Source organism: Mus caroli, chromosome 12 (assembly GCF_900094665.2).
Source record: "Mus caroli chromosome 12, CAROLI_EIJ_v1.1, whole genome shotgun sequence".
Classification (NCBI taxonomy): domain Eukaryota; kingdom Metazoa; phylum Chordata; class Mammalia; order Rodentia; family Muridae; genus Mus; species Mus caroli.
In genome coordinates this window covers 110,304,512-110,321,182 of record NC_034581.1, presented here as the reverse complement: position 1 = coordinate 110,321,182, position 16,671 = coordinate 110,304,512, and the positions used below count along the sequence as shown (strand labels likewise).

At 42.8% G+C, this 16,671-nt stretch overlaps 1 protein-coding gene across 1 annotated transcript in view; it reads right to left on the bottom strand.

Annotated features, from left to right (window-relative positions):
- The window catches only part of Vipr2 (vasoactive intestinal peptide receptor 2), a 69,798-nt gene that overhangs the window by 33,284 nt on the left and 19,843 nt on the right, over window positions 1–16,671 (bottom strand). The window contains exon 4 of the mRNA XM_021179290.1: window positions 16,102–16,199. Coding sequence (XP_021034949.1) covers window positions 16,102–16,199 — 98 coding nt within the window. The remainder of the gene's footprint in view (window positions 1–16,101; window positions 16,200–16,671) is intronic.

Below are 16,671 nucleotides of genomic sequence, written 5' to 3'. Positions count from 1 at the left end.
AAACTTTATATGCCCCAATATAGGGGAATGCCAGGGCCAAAAGAATGGGAATGGGTGGGTAGGGAAGTGGTGGGCGCTATGGGGGACTTTTAGGATAGCATTGGAAATGTAATTGAGGAAAATATGTAATAAAAATATTAAAAATTAAAAAAAAAAGAGATGGGGCCAAGCTCAGAGATGTAGATCATTATAGGCAGGCCTTTTATGGTTATTTTACCTGGAAAAAAATATATATGTATATATATATATATTTCTGTATTTTCTTTAAATGTGGGAGTGCTCTGTCTACATGTACACTTGCATGCCAGAAGAGGGCATCACACCCCTTTGCAGATAGTCCTGAACCACTGTGTGGGTTGCTGGGAATTGAACTCTGGACCTCTGGAGATCAGCTAGTGTTCTTAACTGCTGAGACATCTCACCAGCCCAAGAAAGTGTTTGTTTTTTGTTTTTGTTTTTTTAAGTATAATGCTGATTAAATTTTCACTCTTTTCCTATCTTTCTCCCTGTTCTTTGAGTTTGTTGAGATGGTATCTACCTGCATAGCCAAGGTGGCCTTGAATTCAGGACCCTCCTGCTGGTCCCATCCTGGCTTTACTAGCATGCTCCACCATTTCTTGACCTTGCTCATTTTTGTGTCCATTGTTGATGGACTCCATGGTCTTGAGTTTGTAAGCATGTAGGTAGCATTCTATCAGTGACATGCAAGCCCAGGGAAAATGCTCAACTCTTGAGGGAAGATTCTAAACGATTTTCTTTGCTTTTTGAATAATCTGACTAGAAAAGATTCTTGTTCATTAAAATAATTTCCTATGGCTCACTATTAAAAAGTTATATTTTCTGTCTTTTAAATAACTGTGTAACTTCCTGTATTTAGCTTTGAAATCTGTCAACTGCTTTTGATCCTATTTAAACAATGCTTTCACATTTTTGATGTTTTTGACAAACTTCTGTAAATTGAATCTTAAATGAAGCTTTTTGATTTCAAACTAATTGAGTTTTTCCAGAGGCCTCCTAGCAAGCTCAAAAGAATTTGTTCTTTCTGTTTATAAACACAGAGAGATTGAATTAATTAGGCTTTTCACAGTACATGATGGTTTACTTCCCTTACCTTATAACTATGTGGAGAGATGCCATTAGCTTAGGCCTGCCAGAAAGTGTATGAGACTCTTGTAAACCCAGTGTATCCTGAGACCATGCTGTCAGGCCAGTTCTAGCAACACGTTGTTTAGTGAGTCCTCCTCAGTCTATACGACAGCCCTTTGACAGCTGTTCTCTTCATCTGATGCTTTCCCAAAAGGTTCTGCAAGGAGTTATCATACTGACTGCAAGAGGATCCATGGGAGCTGGGCAAGCACAGCATTTGGACAGCTTCAATGCTGTGAGTTCAGTTGGATGGGAATATTCAGAATAACCAAACTGACAGATCCAGGAAATAACTTTTTGGTCTTTCTAATGTTCTGTTTCCTAGATTCAAAGAACCCATGTTCTCTTTACCCTGGAGCTTTCTGAAACTTTGGCAAAGTATGCTTTTGTAAACAAAATGAGCTGAGAAGCTCTTATTGCATAGCCTAACGTTTGTGGAATGTTGTGATTTGTGTAAATTCATGGCAGCTCTGTTCTCACTAACAGGACACAGTGGTGGGTCCTCGGCCCAGAGGAACTTTTAAAAGCCTGATTGGAGACTCCTTGTTTCCAGAAAGTTCTAATGGGCTATGGTTGACCTTATAGAGCCAGTGAGCCTCCTTGGACATCACTGGTGCTGACTTGAAGTTCTTTTGCGAGACTGGGCAAATACTTTGGTTTAATGAAACTAGATTTACCCGGCTTAGTCATCTGTGTCTGCCTTTGGCAGGAGTAGGTGATCTCAGGAAGAAACCTGTTTAGTAGAGAACACCGATGCCCCCGACAATGACTCTAGCCCTATTTAGTATCTTCAACTTTCATTTTATTTCTAAACCATTTTCTTCCAACATCTTCCATTTTTATACCATTAGAATTTTCAATCACTGGAAAATGGGGCTGCCCCTTTCTTCTAAGCCTGAAAATTGGATCTAGAAAAGCTACTTCAAGCTTTAAAGAAATCACCACTCCCACATTGGCTGGCAATTGTCAGGCTGTGCTGCATAGCCACTCTTCTAGGACACATGATGCCGCCACCAAGGATATTCTAGGTGGAACTACAACAACTATCAGCTGATACTGCCCCTCCACCCCATGCAACTTAGAGGTTCTGGAAGCAGGGAGCTGGGAGCTGGAAGCCTTTTCCAGGGATTTTCCCAGTATGCCATTTTCACTGACTATTGACCTTTGTTTGTCTTTTGTTTCCATAGAAACATTTGTTAAGTCTCTAAGTGCACCACACAGACAGTTAACTTGGGAGGAAGCCCTATAGTGCTGTCTTCTGAATCGACACCTGTATCAAGTGAATACGGATTCGTCAACTAAAGCAATTGTTCACAGACTGTTTCTAACTGGTGTCAATATTTTCTGGAGGTAAGCAATGTTCTCCACATCTCAGAATTTACTGGAGAAGATGTCAACGAGAATATGCACTTCTGCATTGTTGGAAGAGGCCTTATCTGCAGCAGCACAGCTGTGGCTTCTTTAGCTAGATTTGTATGACACAATCATTGGGCCACAGGCTGCTCACTGGATAAATGAGAGGTGGTGTTTTCGACACAGTCTGGAAAAATCTGAAACCCAACTTAACTTTATCTAAGAAAATGAAGACTGGCTGAGAAGCATATGCTGGCTCATTGGTCTTTCTTTTTATTAAGTTTAGGTACCAAGACCTGAGCTGCAGTCCTATGATGATTCCTTCTTAATTCCCAGAACCTCTGCTGTCACTGATCTCCATGAAAACCAGGCAGCCAAAACCACATGACCACAGCCACTCTGAGAATCTACAGGGATTCTGGTTTCTGATGTCCGTGTACATAGGAAAGGAATGTGATGTGAACATCAGTAATACCTAACAGCTGGGGATGTTCTCAATCAACAGAGAGAATGTCCAAAGGAGAGTGATGATTATTAAATGAAAATAAAATTAACCATGGAGGTCAGGACTGACCTTTGACTGAGTTGGCAGCTGCATCAGCAGAGAAACTCACAGAGCTATCTTCCCAGCAGCTGTGGTAGCTCTAGCTTCAAGTCATGGATGACAGCATGGTATGTCTTAGCACCACTAGGTAGCTAGCTATCCACCCTAACCAGTGAGAAAAGCATCTCCATTGCCAGCACACCTCAGAAGCCTGCTGGCCACTCCTGTGAGGCTGTGTTTGGTCTTGTTTCCTCGTTCAGCAACAGATGGTTTCCCACTCAACAAAATTTTCATGTCAAGAATATCTCTCTGGATTTCTTTTGACACTGCTGGCCTATTTTCTGCATGTGCTGTTGCTACTTACTGTTGTGGACTAGTTCTATTTTCTCCTGAAGACCGTGTAGCTTTTCTACTGTTCCTGACAGAAAGCTGATATTTACAACTCTATAACTACCATACTCTCAGCAGGCTGGTTAGTTTTGTTGATTTGACTCAAACTTGAGTTATCTAGAAATAGAGAACCTCACCTGAGGAATTACCCCTATCAGATACCTTCGGGCATACTGATTCTTGATTGATGTAGGAAGGCCTAGCCTCCTGTGTGCAGTACCATCTCTGGGCAGGTGAGCAAGCTGCATTCTTCAATGGTCTTTGGTGCAGTTCCTGCCTCCAAGCCTCTGTCTTGAGCTCCTGCCCTGGCTTTCCTTGGTTATTGACTAAGACATATAAGATGTAATAGCTCCTTTCCTCCTTAAGTTGATGTTGCATATATTTTTTCCCAGTAAAGAAAAACAAAGTAGAACAAAAACTGGTATCAGAGAGTAGAATACTGCTGTAGTAGAGCTGCCCTTTTGGGGGAAAGATTGTAGCAGTATTTGGAAACTTGGGTTGGAAAAGTCATTGAGGTTTTGGAGCTTAATGGGCTACTGAGGAAACTTGGAAGATAATGCTAAGAGAAATGAGTATGGTAGAGGTTTGACTTGTGAAGTTTCAGAGGATCACAAAGACTCTGTGAGGCTCCTTCAAGTGGTAATTTGGATTAACAATCATTTAAAAGAGTGTTTTATTTATTCCTCTCTCATACAATATATCCGTACCACAGATTTCACTCTCTCCGCACCTCCCAGTCCCCTCCCCTGTATCTCAGATACAGTCTACACTTGTCTCCCCCACCAGAAAAGAGCAGGCCTCCCATCAACAGCAAGATGCAATAAGGTCAAGCACAAACCCTCACATCAAGACTGGAGATTAAACCAGTCAGAGGAAAAGGGTCCCAAGAGCAGGCGAAAGAGTCAGAGACAACTCCACTCCCACTTTTAGGATTCTCCCCGAAAGAAACCAAATCTTTGCTTCAATGGTAGCAATCAATGTGGCTTAGCTAGAGGTGAAGAATCAGCTATGATTAACAAAAGACCAGCTTCATTTGGGTGAAATACCCTGGGAAGTATTTCCTCAGGGTTAGCACAATGAAACTGTGGTCCAAAGGGAGCCACAGTTGCATCTCAAGCTGGCAGCTGACGTTGGCAATATGTGCCTTCCATGTGGTATGTGGTTGGCAATATGTGCTTCAGTAGTATGAAAGCTACAGGACTGAAAGAGTCATTGAAAGGAGCTTGAGGATTTGCACTGTGAGAGGTCAGGAGAGGTCAGTGATGTAGTGGAAACACCAGCATTGAATGGGTTCTGGGGAGAAGCCAAGGCAACACACTATGTGGCAGGATAGATATCCCTGAAGAGGCTAAGAAAAGACACAGTTGAAGATGTAGGATCAGCTGAAGTCAAGACCTCAGCATATTTGAGATGCCAGGGTTATGGGTTGACCATCCAGGTGTAGAGTGGAGCTGGCCTGAGTCTACTAAACAAGTTGTATGTGCTGTGGATGGCAGAGCTGGAATAAAGGTTCTGCTCACAAACTCTTTGGAACCCAGAAGATTGTGTGTTCTAGATTGTGGACTGAACTATTTATATTGACGGACTTTTAGTTTGCTTGTTCTTATTTCTACTTCGTGGGTACTTTCTTTTGGAGTAAGAAATTATTTAGCTTGGTTTTGATTTTATAAGAACCCACAGTTAAGAAACTTTGGGTATTTTAAAGAGACTTTAAACTTTTAAAGTGTTTGAGATTTTAAAAGACTTTAAAAGTAATATTATATTTTATATTGTGGCAGTAACATTAAATATTAGGGGATAAATAAAAAGGGAAGATTATGGTTTAATAGTGATGTGTTTGTATGTTATGTTGATAATGGGACAATTATGCTGGTTAAAGTTATATTGACACAAACTAGAATTACCTAGAAAATGGAAATTGAAGAATTGGCTCCATTAGATTGGCTTTTGGCATATCTGTGGGTTATTTTCTTGAATAGTTATTGATGTGGGAGGGACATCCCTGGGCTGGTTGTATGCAACTCGGTTGTATAAGAAAGGAAGCTGATGACCTACTTTATCTCACTCAATATAATCCTTCTAGTTCCATCTATTTACCTGAAATTTTCATTTTTATTTACAGCTGAATAGTATTCTATAGTGTATATATACCACATTTTCATTATCTAGTCATGGGACAGCTAGGTTGTTTGTTTCGTGGCTATTGTGAGTACAGTAGCCACGAACATGGCTGAGTAACTATTGCTTAGTACGATGTTGAGTCCTTTGAGCATACACCAAGGAATGACATAGCTGGGCCATATAAAAATTTTGAGAATTCTCCATACTGATTTCAGAGTTGCTATACCAATTTGCCACCAATAGGGAATGAGTGTCCACCTTTCTCCACAGCCTCACCAGCATTTGTTGTCAGTTATTTTGTTGATTTTAGTAATTTTTACTGGGGGCAAGATGAACTCTCAATGTTCTTTTATTTTGCATTTTCCTAGTTGCTAAGAATAATGAATAATTTTGCAGTACTTATTAGCCATTTTATTTCTTTTGTTAAGAACTCTCTGGATCCTCAGTCCATTTTAAAATTGGTTGTGTGTTTTTCTGACTCTGCTGGTTTTTTGCTTGTTTGTTTGTATATTCTGGATTATTAAATCTCTGTTAGATGTATATCTGGCAAAGATTCTCTTCCATTCTGTGTGTTTCTTCTTTATTCAATTGATTATTTCCTTAGCAGTATGGACGTTTTTTAGTTTTATGAGGCCCTAGGTGTCAATTGTTTGCCTTAGCTCCTTGGCAAATGGAGTCCTGTTCAGAAAGTCCTTTCCTACACCCATATCTTATAGGATGCTGCCTATATGTTCTAGCAGATTCAATTCTTCAGGTTTCAAAGTGAGGTCTTTGATTCGCTTGGATCTAATTTTTGTGCAGGGTAATAGATATGGGTCTAATTTATTTTTTTCTGCATATGGAAATGCAGTTTTCCTGGCACCATTTGTTGAAGATGCCATCTTTTCTCCAGTTTATACATTTTTACCTCTTTGTCATGTATCAGGTAGCTATAGTTATAAATACCCATGTTTATGTCTTCTATTTTATTACATTGACTTACATATCTATCTTGTGCCAATACCATATTATCTTTATTACAATAACTGTACAATATATCTTGAAGTCTAAAATAGCAATTCCTCCAGTATTCTTCTTTTTCTTTTTCTGAGATTGATTTGGCCATCAAAGTCTTTACTGGTTCCATATGAATTTTAGATTCTTTTCTGGTTTTGTGAAGAACATTTTTGGTATTTTTATTGGGTTGATATTGCATCTGTAAATTGCTTTTGGTAGGGTAGTCATGTAGCCCTTGTGTCTCTCTCAAGGATTGAGGCTTGGCCCTTATTACCAAAAATTCCAACCACAAGGACAGATATAAGACTTGTATGACTCAAGCTGGATCTGACTGAAAGCCTCTTTCCTATGGTCCTGCCTCCACAGTTTCAGAAAATAATATCCAAGAAAACTTCCAAGGGTGGGAAGCAATTAAACTGTCCTTCTCAGCTGTAAAACCTATGAACCACAGAAATGACCAGCATGGCAAGATATGCATAAATGTGCAAAAAGTAGCACTCTTATAATGTTGCCAACCAACAGCTGTCTAATTGGACTTACAGCCCAGTTGTCAGGAGGGAAATCATGCCTGGTATTGGAATCCTAGCCAGGTTCCCAGGGTTAGTAAAGTCATGGTACCCACTTCTGCAAGCATGGTGCTTGGGTGGTGGGTTTTCAGAGACAGTGCCAAGGAGGCATGAAATTTTCCATGAGTTAAGTGTATCTTGTGTTTGTGTTACAGGTTGTTACTCTTTTGTTCTGGACTGTGTCTATATCCAAACAAGCTATAGAAGAGAGCTGAACAGCCATAGCAACACCCATGGTCCCAGTCCCTTTTTATGCCCCTCCCTAGGTAATCCCTTGCTCCCAACAAGGCTCCCTATCAGTCACATCATCTACCTGTGGACCACGCTGTACTCTCAAGAACACAGTTTCAGTCAGATGTGGCACAGAAAGCAGCCTGCCAACAGTGCATCGGAAGTGAGGTCTAGGATCCCAATTATACTTTGAAGAAGTGAACAGTTTATTTGCTGACTTCATTTTATAGATGGAGAAACAGAGAGTTGCCTACTTATCTCAGATTTCTGCAGTGATAAACATGTATCTACATTTAGATACATGTTTATCACTAGCCATCAGTCAGTGTAATGACCCTTCTTAGAGCTTATTCTGCCGCTTAATGCCTTACACTGGTGGTCCAAATCCACAGGTACTGAGGAGTATGTGGCTTACAAAACTATTTTCAACTGTTTCCCACACAATAAAATGGAAGAGAGAACATTTTTAGCTCCGCTGAGGCTTGGTGGAGATAGTCTACAGGCAGAACTGGCCATGGTGCTGATGATTGGAGCCAAGAGGATGAGGTCTACCACTGTTCATAGCCACTGTTTCAAATTTGATGAAGCCTGTAGGCATAATGCTTTTGTGCACTGGGTAAAGGTTGTCCTTGCATTATTCAAATGCTTATTTCTCTGCCCTCATTTCTTGTTTCAATCTGGATGTGGCATTGTAATGCTTAGGTCAATAAACTACTCCCAGCCCTTCTTGTTTGTGCAAACAATTCTTACCATTTATTCTGTGTTTTGTCAATAAATGCTGATCATGGAATGACTTGAAAGAAGAGAGAATAGGGCAGAACTTCCATCATCCAGGGAAAGGATAAAGAGGGAGGGAAGGAGGTTTGCATTGGCCATGCAGAGGACAGGGTCCAAGAAGACACCATGTGAAGAAACCATGTGAAGCAGAGATAGCTAGAACAATTTTAAACTTCAAGTATTGTGGGGATTGGGATGGGGATGGGAGGTAGCTAGATTAGTGTAGGAAGTTAAGGTAAATCATATCACTGCCCAAGTACTGAGGTGCAGCTTGAAGTAAATCTTGGTTTCTCTGTGTGATTATTGGGGACCAACTAAGGTAAAGAAATCCAGTCACCAGATTAATAAACTGTTTACACTTACATTAAAATAATTCATTTTACAGATGCTTCTGAGATTCTGGTGGTCAGGAAGAAGATTTTCTTCTCAGAGTCTCTTGGACTATAGGAAGGGGTGATTAGCCAGGCAGGCACAAGCACTGATCTGGAGAAACAGGCTCTGTATCACTCCTTAGTACACAGGGAGACAACTTCCAGGAACTCAAGATGTAAAAAGTTACAGATCTCAAGTCCTTTGTATTGTCTTTGTGTTGGAGTATTTGCTTCTTATAACCTGTACAATCCTTTCACATGCTTACATCATCCACATGGCTGTGCCAACTAGTACAATGTAAGCTCTCTGTAATAGCTGTTACGAGGCACTGTTTGGGGGAAAATGACTAAAAACATCTGTCCATGTTCAGTATAGGCATCATAGTTGTGTGGCACAACAGCCATGGGACACTGCTTTGCATCCGAGTCTAGCTGAATGCAAGGGCAAAGAACCTGTGGATACTAGGACAGAATATATACCCAGGATGATTAAATCATCCACAAGTCAAGGATACCTTTTACCTTACTCAGGAAAAATTTATTTTCCACAACAATGACCCCTTCTCTCAGTTGAAGGTTCAGACAACAGATTTTCTAGTGCTGAGTGGCTCCAGACATAGAATCCTGAGTCTGAAATGAAGTTTTACTCCTCCCACAGATTGCAGGAGACCTCAAGCCTAGAAGGGTGGAGTGTCACATCTGTATATTCACTGGCTTCTTGCAATGGAGTCCTGATACCACTCTGTAACTTCTCTTTCCGAGGTCTTGATTAAATCTGGTTGGGTGTTTTAGGGTATGGGGAGGGGTCTTGAGATTGGACTCCTACCTGTCAATGGAAGATAATTCCAAAATCTTGGGAGATTTCTCTGTCATTTAAGAGGCAATGAGAGGTAAGATGCAAACCATGTTTCCTAGTCTTTCTTGAAGGAAGCTGTTCCCTGAATAGTATCTTCTAATCAGGACTGAATTCACCTTCCTTGCTCTCAGAGTAGCAGTGGCTTCTCCTTTAGCCTCAGCCCAAGAATGTTCATAATGTGTTTACCCTCAAATCTTTTACCTCTTCATCAGAGGAAGTGGGGCTGCTGGACCCATTTGGGACAGGCTCCAAGCTACATTGGGGTGATGAAGGTCAATGGTCACTTAGATATTCAGGGGCAGACATGAATGTTGGCTGCTGATGGTCAGAGGTTACTAGGTTACCAGCTCAGCTGCTGCAGGAACCAAGCCTCTCAAGAAGAGTCTAACTTCTCATGGAGATATGGTGTCTTCTCATTGGGTCATCGTCTTTCCTAAAGACTAAGCTTTTCTTGAAGACAAGGCCTCTCCTTGAGGACACAGACACTCCTGGGGATACACATCCTCCTGAGGATATAATTTTTCTTGAGGATGGCAAAGATATCCCAGGAAAGGAAAAATCCATGTAGCCAGCTTAGGGGAATGCTGGTTTCTAGTGATGAGGTCTTCTGTGTGGTCACAGTTCCCATGGAGATTATGAGCCCAATTCAAGGGTGGAAGCAGCATGAACTTGAGCCTGTGTGTATCTCTAGGGTGATTTTGGGCATGCTCAGGAGCTATTGGGAAGGCAGCCCACAATCAGTGTGACATCCTTTCTCCTAACTTGTACATCTTTTAAATAGAACTGAGTGTTTCTTTCTAGTGCTAAGATGAACAAGGAGAGAAATTTATTTTAAAACCCCAATGTAGAATTTCTGAGGTAAGAAGATAGTCAGAGATATTTGGTAGCTTATCCCACTGAGCATTTTATACATATGCAGAGTTTATGATTTTAAAACAAGAAGGCAGCTGACCTAGAGCTGGCAGTCTTTGCTTTATTATCAAAGATTCTGACATTTGATTTTAAACTTGTGCCTTGAAGACCACCAAATGTAATTGCTATGTGACACTACCAAGACCAACACAAGCAGGGGGTATCTGGTATCTCCAGACACTGGTGTCCTGATAGGAAAACAAATGGTTTTCTAGGATTTGAACCTAGGGCTGCTTGGCCTGGCATGAACTAGGCTCTCCTCAGTAGATGTGTTCTCCACTCTAGGGAGGTGAAGAAGAGCTTGGAATTAATTAGCACACTGGAAGTGTGGGACTTTCTATCTGTCCTCCTGAAACTTCAGGCTTTATAGCCTTTCTTTGAAAGATCTGCGCCCACCACAGAGAGATGCCACAGGTAGGAGAGGGCCAAGAAACTCTTTGAATGCTATCATCTAGAAAATTGTGTCTAATCTGTGTGGGACACATTCTATCTCAGCAATAATTCTTGGTAATTTATCTCAAGACAGGCTTTTATTTTTATTAAAGAAAAAATTATTTTGACTGAAGATCTCAGAGGGATCAAGATAGGCTCTTAAAAAGGAAAGAGGGGACTCTGAAGACTGAGGCATAGAGATGACTATAGCTTGTACTTCCTGGGTGGCCATCTTCATAGACGGCTTCTCAACCCTTTCATTTTCTGGTTTGCATCAATTTCCAGCTCTAAGGTAGTATTTCTCAATGGAGGGGCTTTAAGAATTTAGAGAGCCATTGCATGTTCCCGGGCAGCCTTTCTGTGTCTTATTTCTCCTTTGGCCTTAATGGTTTATTGCAAAGCATCAAAGCCCATGTGTGAAGCTTCTGTTAAAACAGGAGTAAGCACGTCTGATAACTCAGTCTGTCTTCACAAGGCATCTTCTTGATCACCCTTGTGTGAGTCCAAGGTCAGCCACAGGCCCCTGTGGGTAACTGTAAGTCCAGTTCTCTGCCGCATCATCTGTGGGGTAGCTCCTTGCCTAGCCTTTTCAAGTTGCCAAGCCTATCTTGTCCACAGCTCGTCTCACTCTGCCTTCTCTAAACCTTTTTCTTCTCACTACTATCTGGCATTAAGCTTGGCCCACAATATGCCTTAAACACTATGAAACGCAAGCCCTTTGATGCATGGTAAAATAGAGATACCACAACATGGAGTGAGTATAACCTATACTGAAATGAGCAAATGCCTATGTCCCTGTGAGCTCCTGCTGGAATCTGTCACCTGGAGAGCACTGGAACTCACATCCTGATATACCCCTGTAGGTGGCAATTCTGGATTGTCACAGAGGCTCCCTGTCAGTTCCTCCTTCCACTCCTAGGACTCCCTGCCTATTATTAGGCTGTTAGGGGTCCAGTGCCTTCATGGAGCCAGAGCGTTGATGGTGTGGTCTGTGCCGTCGGCATGATAAGTATGAGGAGCCCTATTAGGGAGAGTGGCCTAGTGTGGAGGATGGTGGGAGGAGAGGGTATAAATATTTTTAGGAATATCAAATAATATGGAAGAAATATGTTTACTTGACACCAGTGCCAAACGCTCTCTTCTAAATTTGGCCAAAGTGATTCTTTATTTGAGATCCAGGTGGGAAGGCATAATAGAGGTGGCTCCTTGTTCCCAAGTGAGTTATGGCCATATAGGCAGTTTGGGTAGTATGCTGAAGCCGCAAGGACCTCAATATCTCTCCTTGAAGAGATTCCTTGAACTGTAATTTGATCCAATTATTCTTCCATAGGTAGCCAACCCTATGGGTATAGTGATGTGTATTTATTTCTCTTAATGTATTCTGAAACAATGTTGGCCATCCACATAATCCTCATTGGAGAATATGACTACATGTGAGTGGGACACCCCACCACACAGATCTGAGAAGAAAGTGCAGTGCTGAGGCAAAGCTCAAGCTGTTTCAGGTAAGAAGACCTGGGTTTTCCCCAGGGCTACAGCTAGTCTAGACTCAGGCTCTCGGTTACCTGAGCAGTATTAGGCATGGGCTCCATCTTGTGTGGTATTTCCTAAATCCAATTAGAGAGTGATGAACTTAGGGGTGGCTTTGTAGTGTTTTTGCTTCATAGCGCTTTGTTTGGGGAATTTTCTATTTTACTGATCTTTTACATGTATATTGTGGTTTCTAATTTTGTGCTTTTGTGGATTCTCTGTCTGTCTGTCTGTCTGTCTGTCTGTCTCTGTGTGTTTCCTGTACCTTTTCACTGCTTTTTTTTTTTTTTAAATCTGGTTTCTTTGGCTTTTGAATTTGCCTGTTTGTTTGTTTTTTTAATAGAAAGAAACCATGGAGTTGTATCTGGGAAAAGATGGGAGAGGGAAAACACCATCAGAATATATTGTCTGACTTTTCAATTTAAGAAAGACACACAAAGAAGATCTGGTCTTCTACACATAGTCATCTCTCAGAAGCCTCTGCAATCCTTGACAAGGGGCTTCAGCTTTGGCCATGTGTGTGTGTGTGTGTGCATGCCCAGAGCCTGCATGTAGTCTGCCCCATGCTCAGCACATCTATGATGGCACTGTGTTTGCCATAGTTTTATATTTCAAGGAGTCTGTGAAGAAACCTAGTATCTAAAGTATTTAAAGTGTGCAAACTGCAATTTGGAAGCATTACTCATTTTGACTTTGGTCCATCATTTCTATTGCCTTCTGCATTAAAATATTTTGACTTTTTTAATCCATTATTATAAATTTATGCTATTTGAAGAATTTCTGAAATGTTTAATTAAGAACAAAAATAGTTCTTCAAAACAGACAGAATGCATGAGGGATCAGAAGCCATGCCTCACACAGGCAGGGTTTAATTATAGTCTCCTCAGAAGCACCGAATGGGCCTCAGGAGTTCTCCAGTGTCTGGAAATGCTCCCTGAGTGTGGCCTAGGGGAAATCAAGGAAAAGAGAGGTTTTGTTCTGCAAGGACACACCAGAGTTTCTTACGTACATGTCACTCTTCATAACTGGGAAGAGCTCAGAATGCAGGCTCCCAAAGATCTTTGAACACACGAGAGGTGAAGGTGTGTGTGTGTGTCCCAGGCCTCCCTAAGGAACCTGAACATAGGGCTAGGAAGAGAGTGTTGACGCAATCTCAAGACACTGCTCAACACCAGTTATGTTCAGATACAAAGCAAACAGGGCAGACAATCCCACCAAGAAGTGGGAATCCTCCCAACTATACTCCCTCACAGAAGCCCTGAGACTCATCGCTGCTTGATCTGCCTCTACGGCCTCTAACCAGGTGACCTTGTTCCATCTGACCAGCTTCCAAGGGATGGGGTTGAAGCCATGGCCATCATCCCTGCTCTGGACCAGAACTCAGAAGGGGACTTAAGAACCATCTCTGCAGACTCAGAGCCTGAGCTCAGGGGATGCTCACTCCCAGAAGGCCAGTGGGCAGCTTCCTAGAGACAACTCATCAAAATGCTTTAGGGCAGTTTAATATGCACTCGTGTCTTCTGTAAAAACATGTTTCAGATCTTATTCCACATGGATAGAGCCCTGAGCTTTCAAATGGGTGTTTTGCCTATTTCTGTGTGCAGACAAGGGGCTACTAAGAATGCATCCCTCAGAGCTACAGGCCAGAATGCCCAGAGTTTTGCTTTTTGTGATCCTACCAAAGGCCCTTCTGGGATTTGGGTCCATATTTGTGGGGATCCAGTATTATAAAAGGGTAAAAAGCATCATTTGGCATCAAGGTGACCCTGAGGATGGTACCATTAACTGAGGGGACAGAAACAGCCATTTCAGGGATTTGGTAAATGAGGAGGAAACAGGGAAGACTGAGATTTTGGGCACCTAGTCACACATGCAGGTGACCTAGGGTGGGGACATTTTTGCTTCAATAGTCTCTCTGCACCTTGACTTCAGCTGCATCCTAAGTAGCTGCCTTTTGTTTGCATTCTCCAGGCTTGTGAGCCTGACTCAGCTTAGTGAACCTCTTGAAGTTGGTCTCCAGGATATGTGGGTGGGGTTCAGCAACACGAAATTCAGTACATTTTGTAATCACCAAGTCCAGATCACACAGTTGTCCTGTGTGCTCAGCAGCCATTCTAGGGGGATGGGCACCACCCACAGCTTCACCAATAATCATAGCCCCAGAGAACACGGGATACACTTGTCACAGAGAAACTAAAGGCAGTGATTACACACAACGGAACAGGCAGGCAGCACCATAGTGTCACCGGCCAGAAAAGAAACCTGTTTTCTTTGGGAGGTCATCAAGTGAGTCCAAACAACAGAATCAGGTCATCACAGTGTGCAATGCAGCACAGGGGACAGAGAGGACACAGGTACCCAGTTCCTACATCTGACCAGGGGTTTGTGTATGGGCTCCTGAGTGGGGTAGTGGGTCAGAAGTGAGCTGGCATCTATCCAAAAGCAAGGAGCTGTGATCTTCAATACTGGTTCACCTCTCAGCTTTTATTTGCTGCGCAGGACGCAGTGTAGAACCCTCTCCATGGTATTCTGAGTGTGCTAGAGGGCTGGAACCCCAGCCAACATCCCAGTCCAGAGCTGAGACTTCTAACAATGCAGCTGAAGAGGGTAGGAGTCCAGTGAGTTCCCTGTCTTGTGGAAATGTCAAAGTGTGTGTGGGAGGAAATGGAAGTTTGCAATGTCAGAAAGATGAAGGCCAACACATCACAGCGTCTTTTCAAGCTTGAGTACCTGGTCTGTGGAATTGGTGCCATCAAGCCTGAGTGTGTCTGGTTCTTAGGACACAGGCAACTGTGAAGCTGCTACACTGCTATTGTCCAGGGATGCTGCCCTCAACTAGTGGAGCATTCACAACAACGTGGCATTTTCTTTCCTTGAGTTTCATAATCTTTTGGCTTTGAATTATAAACCTTAATGAAGAAAGGAAAGCAATTAGTCTGGGGCAAGGGGCAAGTGGGTCAACTCCCAGAAGCAGAACTGCTGCCACGGACGGTGAGAAGGCACCGTGATGGACAGGAGGTGACATGAGGCACGAAGTGACTGTGCTCTGTGGCTGTGTGGAAGAATCTGTGCTTGGCTGTTTACTGGGTCTCTGTAGAGTCTCCCCTACACTCAGTACCTTACTGAGCAGTCAGCATGTCTGTATGTAACAGAATGTGGGTTTGTAAGGAGCTCAAGTCCTCCTTACAGTGCAAAGGCGCCCAGGCTGAGGGGGAGGAGGAGGAGGAGACAATGGTCAAGCACAAAGGAAGGTGATGCTGGGATACACTAGGCTGCCAGGGTGGAGCTGGAGCCCAGCAGAGGTACAGGGCTGAGTCAGGAATATCCAGATTTCCAACAATTACATCCTTACAGAAAGATCTACTCATGGGTGTGCTAATCTACTTTAGAAACGGATGAAGAGTGCTGTAGCCATGGCTGGAGAGACTCTTGACAGTTGACCTGAGTGGCCTGAGATAAGACACCAGCATCTACGAACAGCTTCAGAACTTACAAAGACATTTGACATTGGACTTGTGTGCTGAGGGATCAAATCTGCTTCCCAGGGATCCAGATAATGGCAACTCTAAATGGGATGAAGAGATCCAGATGGTGCAAAGGATGTGGTGTTCAGGGGGTCCCAGAAGACCTAGTCTGTGGCAGGAATAACCCACTCATAGGAGTCTCTCCCATCCAGACATGCTGACAGGTAAGAAAATCTTTTCTTCCTGGGCCTCCCAAATTATGCAGAGTCAGCAAATCCCAAATGCCACAACATATCAGAGACCAAGTGTGGATCAAGAAGCTGCGCTGCTACAGAGGTAAGGAGACCCATAGAGAATGTTGTCTGTTTGCAGTGTCCATGAGTGGAGCTTGTGTGGCGGGTTGGGTACCTACCTTACTCTCATCCTCGGGGTCGTTGTAGCCACATGCATCTATGAAATCTGGAAATGTCTCTGACCATCCATCGCTGGTGCAGTTTTTGCTTATGTTTCCTGGAAAGTAAATTTCACATGTTTGGTCCTTAGAAGCTAGCCTCATGACCAAGGTTGATATGACAAGCTGAAGCCCTAATCAACAAGTGACTAAGGCTGCCCAGAAGTCCTTCCTTAGTTGCCCTGCACAGCTTCCTTCCTGAGACCTCCCTGCCAGGGTCCAGTGAACACACTGTATCACAGAATGGTAAAAAGCAGAACTGGAACTGATCACAAAAGCCTCAGAGCTGGTATTTGGAAGCTGAATGACAACCCTTAGCATATTCTGATATCTGCTTCTACTAGAGTGCTGGTGGCCAGGCCCAGCGCTCTCTCTCTCTCTCTCTCTCTCTCTCTCTCTCTCTCTCTCTCTCTCTCTCTCTCTCTCTGACTCTCTCATTTATTTCATTTACATTTCCAATGATATCCCAAAAGTCCACTACACGCTCCCCCACCCCATCCCCCACCCACCCACTCCCACTTCTTGGCCCTG